This window comes from Neophocaena asiaeorientalis, unplaced genomic scaffold (genome assembly GCF_003031525.2).
Source record: "Neophocaena asiaeorientalis asiaeorientalis breed wild unplaced genomic scaffold, Neophocaena_asiaeorientalis_V1.1 scaffold515, whole genome shotgun sequence".
Classification (NCBI taxonomy): domain Eukaryota; kingdom Metazoa; phylum Chordata; class Mammalia; order Artiodactyla; family Phocoenidae; genus Neophocaena; species Neophocaena asiaeorientalis.
In genome coordinates this window covers 2,492,633-2,510,424 of record NW_020175829.1, presented here as the reverse complement: position 1 = coordinate 2,510,424, position 17,792 = coordinate 2,492,633, and the positions used below count along the sequence as shown (strand labels likewise).

The following is a 17,792-nucleotide window of genomic DNA, read 5'->3' as shown; positions in this document are numbered from 1 at the left end:
TCATCACCTCAATATTATAGAAGAGATAGACCTCTTTCCCCCATCCTATAGAGAAGGAAACTAAAGATCTGAGAACTTGAATGTTAGCATGCCCAAAGGCTCACAGTTAATAAATGGCAAAACCATGATTCAAAACCATGTCTGTCTATTCTTAAAACCCTGGGTTTTTTCATTTACCATAATGTTCCCACCATCATAATTTTTTAAAACATGATATACAAAATCCTAGGTTATTCTATCACTAGATATGTTATCACATATTATGTTGCATCAAATGACAGAAATGGGAAAAATCATATACAACCTGCCTTAAGCAAAACCAAAAAAAATTGACTTTTCAGTGGTTGGAAAGTGTAATACCATTTTTTCACCCGTTAGAGAATCCTGTCACTGCCATCTTCACGGTTGAAAAGAAAATCAATACTACTGCTGGAAGAACTTTACACCATTTGAAGAACTGAATTTAAGAGGGCTGAATACTGAATGGAAAATCATTTAAGTACAATTTCTTTAGGCATTTATGAAACTGCACATTTCTTGGGCCTTGAGTCAGTTTCACTTTTAAATTGACCAATCTTTTCTGGAAAAAATGATAAGATTAATAGCTAATATTTATTAAGCACTTGGCTACATGTCAGGCACTATTAATCCCACAACAGCCCTTTGACACAGACACTTTTCTAGTTAAAAACTGAGAATGCCGGCAGAGTGAGTTCTGTACAGAACTTGCTCAAAATCATAGCCCATTATTTGTTGGAGTTCAGCTATAAGCTCACACAGTCTCGCTCCGGAGTACATGCCCTCACCCACTGCAGTGGGCTGCCTCTCAGTCTTCCCTGGGAGTTCTTGTGGACACTCTTTCATAGAAGTGAGTAAGTTCAAAATTGAGGGAACAAACCCAGAGCTAGGAGGATAATGTCATGGAAGGTAGGCATAATCCATGCACACTATTCCTCGTACCTACCACTGCTTGAAACTGAATATCGGATCTGTGATGTGATGTGCATTTATGTTCTCAGTTTCAGGTAAAACTGCACCAGCGAAAATAATGGTGATAAGTTTTCAAAGCATCTTCCCTGACAGTATGGTCTTTGGCAGAGTGATTTTTAGCAGTAATCCCAGCTGGCAAAATAATTGCCTGTCTGCTCTTTTCTCTCAGCGTAGAAGTAACTTTTTCAAACGTACTAACTCGCAGAGTTCCCAAGAGGAAGAGGCATGTTGAGCAAGACAGTTCTTAGCTGTAGAGCACTGTCCTGTAAGATGGTTCAGCACTCCTTCTGCCCTCCTCCCACCCACACCCCTCCCACACATGCACACACACAAAAGTACTCCTGCACTTTTCAAATGCCCAGCAGGGGAATGACACTGAGAGCCACCAGGCTAACAACGGGACCAGTGCTGATTAAGTCACCAAAGGAGAAGCTGTATGTTCTGACACCAAGCTGGGACTGCTGTGGCTCAGGGAAGTACTTGTGCCGACCGTCCCCTACCATTTTAAGAGAGTGGGAGTTCCTATCTGTTGAAAACCGTAACTCACCAACTAGTTCTGTAACTCACGAGCTAGTTCTGAAAACTGCAACTCACCAGCGGGAGTTCCTATCTGTTGAAAACTGTAACTCACCCGCGCACACCAGCTCTTCGTACAGGTGCTTGACCGGCGTGGCCTGTGTCACCAGGGCCCCGTGGCCGCGTTCACGGAAGCTCTCCTCTCCCGTGGCAAGCACGAAGGGCAGATGCTGACAACTCCTTACTGTGAACTCAGTTCCAACACAAGTTCCATGTGACTGTGGGTGCATGTTCATTCCTCCTCTGGCAGCTGTGAGATAAGAAGCCCAGTGGATGAAAGCCCTTCCAGTCGCCTCACCGGTACTTCTAGGGGGACCAGAGTTTGGAGTCTCTCAGCACTTGCCACGCACCTGATGTGCTTAACACAGACGAAAGCTGAGGATGAGAGAGGGGAGGGACAATCTTAAAGAGATGTGGAGCTTTTCTTCAACGTTCAGGTGGCACTGCTAGAGGCTAGCACTTCTCAAACTTAAGATGCACAATTCACCTGAGGGTCTTGTTAGAGTGAAGGTGCTGGTTCAGTCAGTCTGGGGTGAGGATCTGCAGGTGAGTAAGCTCCCAGGTCCTGCTGCTGCTGCTGCCCGTGAACCACACCCTAAGCAGCCAGCATGCACCCACCTGCTGGTCCAGCTTCCAGAAAACTCCTCTGGTAGAAGTCTGCAACCCCCGGCCAGGCCAGGGCTCTTCACTGGGCAGATCTCACTAGACGCCTAACCCCTGAGAGGTGTTCGGGGAAGTGCTGGGATACGGAGATGGGAACCGTGGTCACTTGCGGCTGGAGGTCACAGTTACAAACCCGTGCCAGGTTCCTAGCTCTGCCAGATGCCGAAATGAGGAGGGTCTGAGCTCTGGGGAGGAAATCCGCTGCACAGACTGTTAGAGGGGCAGGCGTTTCAGGGAGAACAAACTATATGCATGAAGAATGTACTCCTAGGGACTTCCCTCGTGGTCCAGTGGTTAAGACTCTGCGCTCCCAGTGCAGGGGGCCTAGGTTCGACCCCTGGTCAGGGAACTAGATCCCACAAGCTGCAACTAAAGAGCCCACATGCCACAACTAAATAGCCTGCACTTGGACACAGAGATCCCGCATGCAGCAACAAAGGCCCGGCGCAGCTGAATAAATAAATAAATAAAATTTTAAAAAGTGCTCCTAGGTGAATCCAGTTCCTTTCCTAAATCTTGCCGCTGCCAGACTAATTTTTCTTAAATACCATCATCAACGTGTCATTCCTTTGCTCAAAAGCCCACCAACTCCATTGTGCCAGTAGCATAACCCAGGGTTACAACGTAATTGGATTGTGAATGTTACTATTATCATGCCAACTAGATTATCAGTTCCATTAAACATGCACCATGGCTTACAGAGCTGATGTATGCTTCCTCTGGCACAGCTAAACGCACTCTAGGCACTCGGTAATGTGTGAATGAAACACATCAAAACTCCCCTTATCCTGATGGCAAGTACTCTGAAAGCACACTACATTTCCAAATCAACTTTTTAGGTCAAGAGAAATTTCCAGGAGGCAACTCCATTTTCCTAAAGACTTCACAGAACACTATGTGCCCAATTAGCAACAAGGAGAAATCTTAACAATACAAAAGAAATCTTTTTAGAAACTGTAGTCAATATTCAACATTTTCAATGCATTATCTTCCATTTTTTCACGTGAAAATGTATCCTTAGAATTAGCAATAAAAGCGTCATAATTTACTTGTGTGCCGATGTGCCCATGGGCTGTGGTTCTGCTATCCCCAATCCCCAGCAATCAATAATGTGATCACCCCCTGCGCATGGGACTCGTTCACATCTCATGACAGCCATGTAAGGACAGTGCTCTGAATAAAAAGGTTTGCCAAGAAAAGTCTTTGCTTCTTTGTTTTTAAAGCTAATTAGTTGATAATGCAAACAAGCTTTCTGTATTTCCTAGGTTTGGGTCAAATCATAAAAAAGCAAAGCTAAGGACTCCGACCTCACTAATTCTGATATCTGGAGTCTGGCTGAAATGATTCCATGGCTTGGAATCCTCTAACCAAGAGAGCCATGGGTCTCTATCCCACACACATCTCTCATGGGACACCTGGTCTCACCAAGGCCATGACCTACAAGAACCCCTTGCCCCAGGCCTGGTTTAAGGGATTCCTTCCTGGTGTGGAAGCCCTAAACAGTTAGCCTGTTGTTAGGGAATGAATCCATTTACCCCAGGATGATCTCAAGGAACTCCAGAAATCAGGTGGCTTCCCAGTGACAAGCCAACTGTTAAATCCTTGCTTCCTTCGTGCCCAATTCAGTTGGGAACCTTAACTTCCTTCTAGGCTAAATGCCACCTCTTCAGTATGGCTCGATAAAAGTAATCATCCCTTACAAACTTCAATCTACTGCAGATTCCCATGAGTACCAGCAGTCTGCAAGGTTCCCAATCACCTCTGTGGTCCTCAGCTAACTGTCCCCACTCCTGGGCCCCTGCAGTCTGTTGCTTATCAAGAGCACCGGACACCCACTTGGAAGATGGGCACCAGTAAGGATGGCTCTTCCTAATACCGAATGCCTCCTGCCCACATCTCCTGGGCCATGCTGACCTGACCACTGCTCCTCGATGGCTCTAATCCGGGCGTCTGTAAAGTTCCACAAACGGGCTAGCCTCTGCCACTCGTTGGTCTTCAGCTGACGGTAAGCCAGGTGCCAGAGGAGTCTGTGAATGTGCCTGGTCTCCTGACTGTGATCTTGCTTGAACGTCAGAGTAAAGCTGGTTGATGGGTCCGTGATGTTCTCACCATGCTCCTAGATTGAAGGTAATTGTATCAGATGAATTCAGACATTTTCTGCTGATTGCCTTATTTCAGAGTACATACGTATATATTTTTTCAGATGTAACCCATAGAGTAGTAACTGAGACTATGTTTTCAATATTAACCATAACTGGATCATTTTTTTGCCATCCAAGATAGCGACAAACGTCTGAAATAGAAAGCTGGAGCCTGGAGTTCCCTGGTGGTGCAGTGGTTAAGAATCCACCTGCCAATGCAGGGGACACGGGTTCGAGCCCTGGTCTGGGAAGATCCCACACGCCGCGGAACAAATAAGCCCGTGGGCCACAACTACTGAGCCTACGCTCTAGAGCCCATGAGCCACAACTATTGAGCCCACGTGCCTAGAGCTTGTGCTCCGCAACAAGAGAAGCCACCACGATGAGAAGCCCGTGCACCACCACAAAGAGTAGCCCCTGCTCGCCTCAACTAGAGAAAGCCCCTGCACAGCAATGAAGATCCAATGCAGCCAATAAATAGATTAATTAATCAAAAAAAAAAAGCTGGAGTCTGTCTGACACAGGAAATGTGAGGGATTTTGCCATGCTGTATCGCATGCCTCTATCCCAGCCTGCTTACCACCCCAAAAGAAAACAGAGGGGGTACGCTGACTACAGAAATGTCACAAAAACAAATGTATCTTTAAAGGCGTTACTTTCAACCATATCCCTTTTTCTTCTTTGGGGTGTTTGATTTTCTCACATCAAAGTTTCAGTGGGGCCCAGATTGGATATATTCTTGATAAGACCCCACAGCTGGTCCCTCCATTCATCCTGCTCTCTGGTGACTGGGAGGAAAGCAAATGAGCATCCTGACTCTGGGGGCCGAGGGGTGGAGGACACAAGGCTCCGTTATCATTTTGTATTACAGCCCTGCAGCCAGGCTCAGCCCAGTAGCACCGTGCCTGGATTGATTCTTGCTTTCTGATTTGTCAAAGATTCCTTTTGTCCCTTTTTAAGAATTCACAGAAAAACCCCACAAAAAACAAAAAAGAATCCACCAGAGTCCTATAGAATCCAACCAAAACAACTGGAGAAAATCTCAAAGTGAAAGCAGGGGTCATGGTTTCCTATGGCTGCCCCTGTCATATACATGCCAGCAGGGCTCCAGACAAGCCTTCCTCTGGAGAGTGGGAATAAGGGACACACAGGACACAGAGCCCACCAAGAGGTTTGGGACTTCCTATCTATTCTCCTTTCCTCTTTTACATATAGTGAATTTTGTCTATATGTAAAATTTGTCTTTATCATTCATTTAAATAAAAGTGAGTCAGTGAAAGATACTCTGAACAGCCATACAGGAGTCAATGCTGGGGCAGGAAGTGGACTAAAGGGATATGGGGACCTGGTTTTTGAACCCTATGAGAAGAACGTGGTGAGGCTGGTTCCCCAGCCACCAGCATGGACCAGCCTGCACCCTCACAGCATCAGTGACCTCCTCTGGAAGGCCTACAGACTCCTGGGAAACTTGGCCAAGGAGAACAGCAAGACCGTTCTCTGATATCTGGACTTTGTGAACAGAAGTTGGAATAGGAATGGGAGGAGTTAATTTCCCATAATTTTTTCAGGGTCTTTTTTTTTTAACACTTTTTTAAAAAATTAATTAATTTATTTTTTGGCTGCGTTGGGTCTTCGTTGCTGTGCACGAGCTTACTCTAGTTGCGACGAGCGGGGGCTACTCTTTGTTGCGGAGCACAGGCTGCAGGCACACGGGCTTCAGTAGTTGTGGCACACGGGCTCAGTAGTTGTGGCTCACGGGCTCTAGAGCACAGGCTCAGTAGTTGTGGCACATGGGCTTAGCTGCTCCACGACATGTGGGATCTTCCCGGACCAGGACTCGAACCCGTGTCCCCTGCACTGGCAGGCAGATTCTTAACCACTGCACCACCAGGGATGTCCCTTTCAGGGTCTTCTTCACCCCAGCCTTGCTCTACTCCCACAGTGCCTGGCTCCCAGGAAATCCTAAAAGAGGTAAGGCTGAGGGTGGGAGATCCAGAAACTTAGGAGCTGTGGGCACTGCCCTTTTTCCTTTTCTCCTCGTTCCATCTCCTGAAAATGTTAAATCCAAGAAGATCAAAACCCCAAGCACCACCAATTAAAGGGAAGACTACAAAATGCCTCTGCTTTCAACTCCGCATTACTGCATTTTTATTTCTTTGAGAAACATGCCTGCTTTGTGCGTTCCAGGATTGGGCTGGGCAGTCCTTCAGGCTTCCACAGAAAGGGCCAGGGATTTGGAAAGCCCAGGTCTTTTTCAACAGTCAGTGGAAGCATTAATAACTTGTCTGCAAAGCACTGAACTATTTGCAGGAATAACATAAGCCAGAACTGGAGGAAATTGAAGTAGCATAAGCCACGATTTTAGGAAGCCCCCATCTACCTCTGAACCATTGAATTTCTTTTTTTAATATAAATTTACTTATTTTATTATTCATTTATCTGTTTATTTATTTATTTTGGCTGCCTTGGGTCTTTTGTTGCTGTGCGCCGGCTTTCTCTAGTTGTGTCGAGCAGGGGCTACTCTTCGTTGCGGTGCGTGGGCTTCTCATTGCAGTGGCTTCTCTTGTTGCGGAGCACGGGCTCTAGGCACGTGGGCTTCAGTAGTTGTGGCTCGCTGGCTCTAGAGCACAGGCTCAGTAGTTGTGGTGCACGGGCTTAGTTGTTCCACAGCATGTGGGATCTTCCCGGACCAGGGCTGGAACCCGTGTCCCCTGCATTGGCAGGCGGATTCTTTACCACTGCGCTACCAAGGAAGCAAGCCCTGAACCACTGAATTTAATGATAGATGATTAGGTGGTTAGGTAAATGGGTAAATGGATATGAGAGAGGAAATTCCAATCATCTTTTTAATCTTTTCATTAGGAACCATTTTATATTAGGCCAAGATTTAAACTTGTTTAATAACAAAGGGAATTTTAAATAATAAATAACAATAAATATATTTGGTTAAAAAAATTTTTTAAGGCTCTATATGCAAAAAACAAGTCTTCTTCCCACTCCAGACCTCAGGGTCCCAGTTGTCACCAGGGTTAACAAGTCTTAGCATTTCTGGGGGTCTACTTCAGCTATATGTATGCATTATTTATGATTTTCAAAGTTCATCCAACTCTCACACCTTAAGACTTGTTAGGAAAGAGGGCTTATTCATCTGGTGGAAAAAATAATTTATTCTCATCTAGGAAAAAGAATCTAAAAATGCTAAGAGGAATTAAAAATAGAACCAATGAATATTCCTATTTTTAAAGAAAATGTGGAAACAAAGACGGAACTTGGGAAAGTCATCCTCAATAAAATACAGTGATGACCTAAGAAAACGAGAATGAGGCTAGGACAAAGAGGAAGAGGAAAAAGAAGAGAGACTAGAAATCAGAGGAGGAAGGAGAGCGATTAAACAGAATTCTAATTGTCAAATGTTATTTTGTTTTGTTTTGTCCTACAGGCAAATAAGAAAAGTCGGGGGAGGATAGTGTGGCCTTTAAACTGATCCCCATATACCAGGACTACTGAGCCAATTAGAGAGTACTGCGGGGGCTTCCCTGGTGGCGCAGTGGTTGAGAGTCCGCCTGCTGATGCAGGGGACACGGGTTCGTGCCCCGGTCCAGGAAGATCCCACATGCCGCGGAGCGGCTGGGCCCGTGAGCCATGGCCGCTGAGCCCGCACGTCTGGAGCCTGTGCTCCGCAGCGGGAGAGGCCACAGCAGTGAAGAGGCCCACGTACCGGAAAAAAACAAACAATAAAAACCAAAATAAACAGTACTGCGTTGCGAGCAAGGAGGCAAATCAATGCCCCTTAAGGATTTAAGGGACATTTCTCAGGATTTGGGCTTAGGGGCCCAACATCAACAGGTAACGTTCTACACTTGCCCTATCAATGAGAACCCAAGCATTTCTCCAAGACGGGCAGTGGTCTCCCTGGCTCACTGCACTGTGAAGTCCTCAGCAAATAACGTAATCATATGTTTTTCTCCTCCAGAGTCTGACTCCGCCTGTGGCAGAGGCTTTAGTCAGTGTCCCATGCCCCACCCACCACAAATAACGTTTTTCTTCTAAAAGAGACCTCTTGATTTTAGCTGGGCACTTGGCCACCCTGAACATTTCCTAGTCTCCCTTACCCTTGGGTATGTGAACTAAGTTCTGGCCAATGGTATGTAAATGGAAGCAGCACATGCAACTTCTGGGAAGTTTCTTTAAAAGAGATTTCAAAGTTTCTTCCTCCCCCAGGGGAATGCTGGCATGACGGTAGGAGCCTGAACAGCCACTTTAGATCAGGAAGCGAAAGCCATGTGTTGAGGAGGGCAGAGTAATAAAACAGAAAAGGGATGGATCTCATGCAGAATACAATCAATAATAGTAACACTACATAATACAGAATTCAGCTCACGGGTCCCCTATCCATAATTTTTTCCTATTATATCATACCACCTCTAACCAAAGATGAGGGGTTGGGGTTGGAATCTTAACCAAATGCAATGAGCAATAAAGGCTGTTCTAGACATAATTTGGAGCATGAATGGCCTGGCGCCCATATGGTACCTTATACAAGTTACAAATGACGTAACTTGGTCAAGATGGATATAGTTCAAAGCTACAGCATACAGCTTTGCAAGCAGTGTCCCCTAGATTTTGTGCAGAACACAAGCTATACATCTACAGTTTTTTCCCAAGCAAAAGATGGTGGTCCCTCATTTGTTTTCCAAATGACCCATGAAAAATCTGCTCAGGGATCCTGAAGATAATTTAAATGAATGGTCAGAAGTAACCTCAGAAGAAGTTCCAACCTCAGAAACCCATGTTTCTATGCTTAGAGATCCAGAAACTTATCCTGATAATTCTCTCACAACACTGAGTATTTGTGAAATGCAACTGCCACCAAGTCAAATGATTTGTCTGCTAGTCCCGGAACTGAGACCCAGGTGAGCCTGAAAATTAGAGCTGAAAGTAATCAGTGTCCAATCAAAAGAGACAGTAATGAAATTAGGAAGAACTGCATTTTGCAGGCATTTAGCAAGCCTCTAATTGTATGCTATCCAAATTCTGGCTTGTAAAGCCATCTGAATCACCATAATTAGCCTATTTTGGGAAGGCAGCATTCTGGGAGCCAGAGGTTTCAAGCTCATAGGAAAACCTTCGCAGGGAGTATAGCTGGAGTAGAAATCCAAATACTTGTGCTGTTGAGGGCGGGTGGCCCTCGGAGAGCTTTGTGACGCCACAGGCTGAAAGGACAGGGAAAGTCAACTTTATACCAAAACTTGGCTCCTTTTTTTCCATCCAGAGCAGACCTTAATTCAGTCCTAGAAACAGTCACTTATCTTTGGTAAAAATTGTGGGAACAGGCAGAAAAGATAGTTTTTATTCGTTAATTACATATGTCCTGGGTGCCAGAGAGGCACCAGACTCCATGAGAAAAGAGGGAGGAGGAGAAAGGAAATCTGGGAAATCAGACTGTGAGGCCCAGGAAACTGTGGCTTTTGTTCTGAAAACAGAATCAGGCTGTAGCACAGACATGTTCACTGGAATATCCAGTCCACTTGCAGTGGGGGCCCAACATAAGTTCCCTGCCCAATGCTTTAGATTCTCTACTCACCAGACTGCCCTGGAGGTGTTAAGTGTTATTGACAAAGTAGAATAAAAGAAAGCACAGGAAGCTATTAACATTTAGCTACAAATGCTAAATGTTAATACTAACGCCAAATGTTAACAGAAGTTAACGAGCCACTATGGTGGAATTCCACCTAAGTGATGGAAATATGGGTGATGGTGTTTTCCTCCCCTATGCTTTTCTATGTTTTCAAAATTGTATTACTTTCATGATCAGAAAAAGAAAACTGATGGAGACAAGTAAAATAACATATCACTAATTCAGATCCCACAAACATGCAATGTGTGATTCTGAAATAGACTAGGGAGGACACAGGCTTGCCCTGGGAATGAGGGATGCACTGAGCTGATGACTAGTGAGGGCAAAGACCAGGAAGGAAAAACTGCAACTTCTGGAAGTGCTGGGCAGCCAAGCATCCAGTAGTAGCCTTAGCTTTGAAGCTCAGCTCTGCTTCTTACAATGGCCCCGACATCATCAAATCTTCTCTTATAAACTGGGATAATTTCGTCTGCCTTACAAAGGAGATGGGAGAATTGAGCTAAGATGTGAGTATTTAGCTGGGGGGATAATTCTCTTCTTCTCTTATAAACTGGGATAGTCTGCCTCACAAAGGAGATGGGAGGATTAAGCTGTGAATGAGTACCTAGCCAGGGGGGCCACACAGTGTCTTCTTCTACACCTTTCAGTAAAGCTGCAACCCTAACCCTGCCATGGCTGACCCTGCGGAACTGCAACTCGTGAAAGAAACAAAGCTGTCTTTAAAAACACACCTACACAATGGCTTAAGGGTGCAAACAACCCAAATGTCTATCCATGGATGATCAGATAAACAAAATGTGGCATATACATACAAGGGAATAGTATTCAGCCTTAAAAAGGAAGAAAATTCTAACACATGCTGCAACTTGGTTGAGCCTTGAGGACACAGTCCCAAAAGGGAAAATACTGTACCATTCCATCTAGATGACATACCCAGAGTAGTCAAATTCATAGAGACAGGAAGTGGAATGAGGCTGAGGGAGGAGGAAATGAATGTTACTGTTCATAGAGTTTCAGTTTTGCAAGATGAATGAATTCTGGAGATTGGTTGTATAACAAAGTGAATATTCTTAACACTACAGAAATGGACATTTAAAAATGGTTATGGGAATTCCCTGGCAGTCCAGTGGTTAGGACTCCGAGCTTTCACTGCCAAGGGTGCGGGTTCAATCCCTGGTTGGGGAACTAAGATCCTGCAAGCCACGCAGCACAGCCAAAAAAATTTTTTTAAAGTAGGAAATGAATAAATTAAAGAAAAAAAAATAGTCAAGATGGTACATTTTATATTGTGTTTTACAACAATTAAAATTTTTAAAATAAATTTAAAAAACAAGTTTAGACACATATAAATTTATTTATTGCAGTTCTATTTATAATAGCAAAAGCTTAAGGACAACTTATATGCCCATCAGTTGAGAACTAAACAAATTATGATATATCCACACCACAGTCTATTATGTAGCTGTATAAAATAGAAGAAACTTTCCATGTACTTACACGGAATGATCTTTGCTTTATACTGATAGGGAAAAAAGCTAAATGTAGGACAATATGTATAGGTATCCACAGTTGTGTATAAAGGATGGAGGAGTGGAATAAGAGTATAATATATTTATGTTTGCTGTTATATGCATAAAGAAATTCTGGCAAGAACAGAAGAAACTTACAATAATGGGTATGTATGGCAAGGATAGTATGAGAGCCAGACAAATAGGGATGCGGTAGATGGGAAATTTTTACTGTAAAACCTTTACTAAGTTTTAAATTCTTGAACCATGTAAATCTATCATCTTTTCAAAAAATAAATAATTTGAATTTTTTAAATGTATATTTTACTGGTGAGAGTAAAAATTCTTACCAACTTATCTCAATTAAAATTGGGATGTTACTATCAAGATACAAGGTCTCTCCAATTTGTGTCCATCTCACAAAGGATGTGGTAATACTACCCCTCAAGGCTTACAGCTGGCAGGGAGGACTCAGCAAGCAGCTCAGCTAAACAGAGTGAAGCCCATGAACTCACTCTGTCAACAACCTTAGGTCACCGCCCGCCTTCTGCAGGGTTTCCACCAGTTCCACACTTCCAAGATCAGCAGCTACATGCAAAGGAGCTTGTGACCTCTGACATGAGAAAGTTCAAAAATGTAATCCAAGCATGTTAAGGAGAGAAAAAACTTGCACAGTAAAAAGATAAAGAGAAAGCAAAGGTGTCCTACACAGGCGTAAGGGAAAATAGATAAGGTCACATATTTTTCAACAGGTACAGCAGACATTCATTGCAGTGTTATTTATAACAATGAAAAATTGAAAGGAAGTTACATGTTTAGTAAGGAAACTCATGAGATAAATTACGGTATATCCACATATTGGAATAGTAGGCAACCATCACAAATGATTTTTTAAAATGATTTCAATATGGGATACCTAGAGTAGTCAAGTTCATAGAGACAAAGTGAAATGGTGGTCTCCAGTAGAAGGGGGAGGAGGGAATGAGGAGTTATTGTTCAATGGTATGGAGTTTCAGTCTGGGAAGATAAAGTTCTGGAGATCGATGGTGTGAGAGTTATGTACATTGTCAGTGTACTTAATGCCACTGAATTGTACACTTATATGGTTACAATGGTAAATTTTATGTTATGTTTATTTTGCCACAATAAAAAATAATTTCAGAGATTTTTAAAAATGAAAAATGCTTATGATACAACATTAAAAACCTTAGCAAAATAACACTATCTAGCTGAGCTCAATTTATAGAAAAAAACAGAGGGAAAGAAGGAAATGCATTGGTGATGTTAAGAATAATAATGTCTAGACAGAGGGATTAGAGCTTATTTTTATTGGCTTCTCAATGCTTTTCTCTATTTTGTAAGTTTCCTACATTATAGTGTATAAAGGAGTGCAAGACTTCTAATTTCTTTCTTGAATAACCACTTTCCCATGAAGAGGATAAGAATGCTTCAGAGAAATATATGAAATCACAAGAAAATCACCCATCTTAACCTCCCACTGAAAGGAATGCTGATGTGAAGACAATTCTAAAATTTTAGCACAGAAAGGAACATTGGTTATAATCTAGCCCAACTCCTAAACCAGAGGGAGGAAGCAACTTCCCAAGGGTCACACAGCTGGGCAGTAGCATCTAGCCCAGGACTCTTGCTACTAGAGCATATGGCCAACCTGCTTGGGATGTTAACATAATTAATATCAACAAGCATTTACTGAAGACCCACTTTTAGGTGGCAATGTGCCCCTCTGGGGGCTCGTTATCCATGACATCAAACTTACACTGACAGACCTATCAAAAGTCTACACCAACATGGAACAGAGACACAAGTGTCATACATCAAATACCCATAAAATCTCCCTGTGGCAAAACTGCTAGAAGTCTAGAAGGCAGGAAATGCACCAAAATGTTAACAGAGTTCTCTTTCTTTGGGGGGATTATAAACAAATTGTAAGTTTTTAGCTTATTTATGTTTTCTTACTTTTATACGTTGTGTGTATTCCTGGTCTAACAAAAACCATAAATGATAAAGTCTACTTCTATAATTGGGTGGCAGCCTAGCAAGCCTCCTTCACTGGAGTGGATCTAGCCAATTCTGGTGAAGCCAGAATCACTCAGGTGCTCTGTCCATCTGTAGAGCAAAGACTCTGCCCATGAGGAAAGATGTGGGGCATTAACATAGTTGAATACATATGTATGTTCAATAATAAGAGAGATTTTCTTCCCCCAGACTTTTGGGATAGTAAAAGACCAGGGAGGAGGACGGTCTCTGGGGAAGGAAGGGACAGAAGGGGAGTTAAGTCCCAATTCAGCTCAGGGCACCAGGGACCTCACAGGCTGGAGTTGGAGACGACTGCAAAGATCTGAGTCAGTGCTCTGGTTTCACAGATGAGGAAACCGAGGATGACACAGTGGGTCAGGACACGCATGCCCACTGCACGTGGCTGCTCCCTCACCTGCGAAGGGGCAGCCAGGAAGGAGGGAGGAGTCCAGACGCTCATCTGTCCTCAGGACTCTGGCAAGGGCCCTCTCCCGAGAGTTTTCCTTCCCACTCCTGACCTCTGGAAGAGGGTAGCCCTTCCCAGAGCAGGCCCTGGCTCAGACAGCACCCACCCCCCATCCTTTTAATTCTTCCACCTCAGCATTTCCATTTCCTGCCAGTGATGGATGCCTTTTATGCGCATTTGATTCTGCTCCAGTGGTCTGAATTCATGGTGATTTTTTAAAAAAATTCCAGGAGGTCTCTTTTGCCTTTGGGCCAAAAGAAGATACATTTACTGTCTATAATATAGAAACAAAGCTTCCTTTCTTGTGGAGAAGGGCTCCCTGCCAATTACAACATTTCACACTGGGGGAGTAGCTGTTGATTTAAATTGCCACCAGCAATTTACCTCTGGGCTACTGTTTATCTGTCAGAAGTACTGGGCCTGTTAAATGTGAACAGTTTAATAACGCATTGGCTGAATCCCAGTTGTGCGTTTGAAAAAGACAAAATATGTGTGTGCAAGGGGAGTGGGGGTTTACAGAGGCAAAAGGATAAAAATATGAATGTGCATATTCTTCTCAGGAATCTTTAGAGCACCTTGGACTTGATCAAAACCACCCCTAAACACATGCTGAGTTGAAACAAGAAAACAGACTCTCTAGGTTCTGATTTGCCTGGCGTACCTGATTTAAGATGTCAATACCATGCTGTGCACTTAATAAGCTGTTTACCACTGTGATGTGGTTGTTAACAGCTAAATGAAGAGGGGACTCCTTAGGCTGCAGAAAGAAATGACATTTCAAATTCAAAAGATTCTGGCTTCATCAAACAGATCCAAAAGCGACTCATTTCATCGGACATTTCCTGATAATCTCCTGAATACTGGTACTGCCCAACATGGTTGCAGGCCCTTAATAAGTCTTCAGCAATCACTTCCACGCCAAGGCTGTATAGAAATCCCACTCACCAGCAACCCACTTTCCCACTTCATTCATTCTAGAACTTGACACTGAGCACCTATTATGGGCCAGGCTCTTTTCAGGATGTTAGGGGTTCAGTGGTGAACATGGCCCATCCTCAGGAATCTTTCATCTAGTAGGGAAAGCAGATATTGATTTTTTTTTTTAAGTCACAAAATAAATGTACAGTTACACATTGTGATAATAAGTGCCTTGAAGGAAAAGTGCACAGCGGTAAGAGAGCACATGTGGGTGTGGGCCAAGGGCCAAACTTTCTGGAAGTCAGAAAAGGCTTCCCTGAAGAATTGACATTTGAGCTCAAATATGAAGGCTAAGAAAAAATTAAATAGCTTAACTGCAGGACTTTCCAGAGGCTTCAAAGAGCTAAAGTGCAGTGGGAACAGCCACAAGGAAGCAACAGCATTCCCCTTCAGCATTCCCCGAGTTGCTTTGATCTTGGGTTCTTTCTCCCTAGAGCATGTTGTGGGACTAATGCCCCACTCACCCAGGGGCACTGTATGTGCTCAGCCCTCCCACCTATGTAGAGCCCAGCCATCGCGTATTCACCAGGCCCTTGCAGCCTGCTCCACTTTCCTCCTCCTTTGTGGCTAAGCCGCCTGTCTTCCAGCCATGCGCTCAGCCACCTCTACTACGGGCTTCTTACCAGCCCTGTCAGTCTCAGTGCCCACCTCCAGGGTCACACACACAACCTCCTGCTGCCTTTGCTCCCACCCAGCTGCCACTGGCCCAGGAGGCTCGAGAGAAAACACATCTCCGGGGGTAGAAAAGGCAGAGGCAAGGAGGAAAAAAGGCGAGGAGAACACAGGTAAGGTGTGAGAGAGTGAGGTGAGGGGCATTTAGTGGGGAGGAGAGGGGCAGGGGTACAGGTGTGAGAGAGCGGGGGCAGAAGATGCAGTGAGACTGTGTGGACAACAGTAGTTGAGCTGAGAGGCAAAATGCGTGGAAAGAGGGAACACAGATGCTGCAAGGTGGGTGGTGAGGACAGGGTGCACTGCTGCTCCAGCGGAGCAGATGATGTTAATCAGCATCACTGATGCACATACAACACATTCTCCTAATGGTGCCCACTACTCACTCACTCCCCCTACAGTTTATACTCGGAAACACCGGGCTAACAGCTTTTCATTCACAACCACCCTAGCAGTTAGGGCTTCTCTTCCCCACTTTATATGTGAGGCACAGAGGTGAAATCACTTCCGCGAGGCATCGGAGCTAGGAAGGAGCAGAGATAGGATTTGAACCCAGATCTTCCTGACTCCAGCAGCAGCACCAGGCTCCTTCCCAGGAAACAGGGGTAGACGGATGGAAGAGAGATGTAGTGAGTTAGCAAGGGATTCACCAGCACACAGAGGAGAAGGAAAGCAGGGGCAGGTGGAATGCTATGTCTGCGTGTCAGACTGTCCAAGGGTGAGCAAGGGAAGTGGGAGACAGATGGGGCAGAAGGGCAGCAGGAGGGGAAAGCTTTCCGTGCAGACCTCTTCTGCTCAGGGAGGACCTTCTCTCTAGGGGCGCTAAGGATGAAAAAAGAGAACGTATCCCTCGTCCCAGGGACCTAAGCAGTGCCCTTCCTGCTGGGACCATTGGCCTTGCTGGGGCCCAATTCCTCCTGAGAAACAGGAAGCATCCTTGGATGGACCAGGCAAGGTCAGAACCAGTTCCCCTAATGTCATTCTCCAAAAACTACCAGTCATGGGTTAAATCACGTCCCTCCTCTCCAGTTAATACAATAAATAGTAATGGCTAAGCAATATTAGAGAAAAGAATATTCTCACAGGAGAAATGAAAGTAGAGTGAAAAATAGGGGAATGTTTCTCTATCTAATTCCAGCGCAGAGGGCCTTTGTTAATTCTACCAAAGCCCATTCGAACTTCAGAAAACCTAAATCAATACAAATGACTGACTTTCAAAAGAAAAACAAGATCGGTCAGTGAAGGGGGAAAAATAATCATTCTCCTTCCTATTAACAGCAGTTTCATTATTTTCCCAGACTGATAAATTTAATACAAGACTGGCATCTCTAGATACATAAAAAAAATTAACTGCAGCAAATGTAAATATTTAAAACACAAAGATTTCATTTTGTTCAGGAACTTCAATGACTTTCTAAAATTCATCCCTTGGATTGTATTTCTTAAGATTAAGACTCCGTCTCCAGAAGAAGCCAGGCGGCCCTCCCAGAAAGAATTCCTCCTTTGTGATCACTCGTCTCCCCGCTCCAGCCCTCCATGCATCTGCAAGGAGCATCTCCCAGCACAGCCAGCCTCACAGAGCTGGGATCAAAGCCCATGTTATCATAATAGACTGACTCACTTCCACCTTCTGGTGCAGATCAACGTTCTCACTGAAAAGAAAGCTGACAAAGGATGCGTGGCTGTTCCGGGTTGCTATCTGCAAAGCACTGATATCGAGCTGCACGGGACAGGTGGAGAGAGAAGGCACGGAGGGATTCCCATTAGAATCTAGCATGGTTTCTGGTGTTCATTGCATGGTAATCAATTAATACAATAAAATAGTATGCCTAGTTAAAAAAGAAAATTCAACGTGTTTCTGATCATTTGGGGGTGGGGGCTTTTGGTTGCTTCTAGGTGTCTCCATTTAAAAGAGACAAGAATCCTAGACAACACATGCCTCAGGCAAATATGAGCTAAAATCCTTCCCTTCTCCAGGAAGTACGAAGTGGACTAGGGCCAAGCCTTCTCTCTATACAACCTGCAAACCCCCTCCTTGAGCCAAAAGGGCTGAACTTGGTATTGGCCCCAGAAGTGCATCCACCCTCTCCCGCCCTGACCATTTACTAGCAACTCTCCCCTTTACA

General features: G+C 44.3%; 1 protein-coding gene across 1 annotated transcript in view; it reads right to left on the bottom strand.

Annotated features, from left to right (window-relative positions):
• Nucleotides 1-1,482: 1,482 nt before the first annotated feature.
• ANKDD1B (ankyrin repeat and death domain containing 1B) overlaps nucleotides 1,483-17,792 on the bottom strand; it is a 54,286-nt gene continuing 37,976 nt past the window's right edge. Inside the window, 7 exon segments of the mRNA XM_024732801.1 lie at nucleotides 1,483-1,784; nucleotides 1,865-1,941; nucleotides 4,144-4,345; nucleotides 9,496-9,583; nucleotides 12,032-12,129; nucleotides 14,681-14,776; nucleotides 17,288-17,386. Coding sequence (XP_024588569.1) covers nucleotides 1,581-1,784; nucleotides 1,865-1,941; nucleotides 4,144-4,345; nucleotides 9,496-9,583; nucleotides 12,032-12,129; nucleotides 14,681-14,776; nucleotides 17,288-17,386 — 864 coding nt within the window. The 3' untranslated portion in view covers nucleotides 1,483-1,580.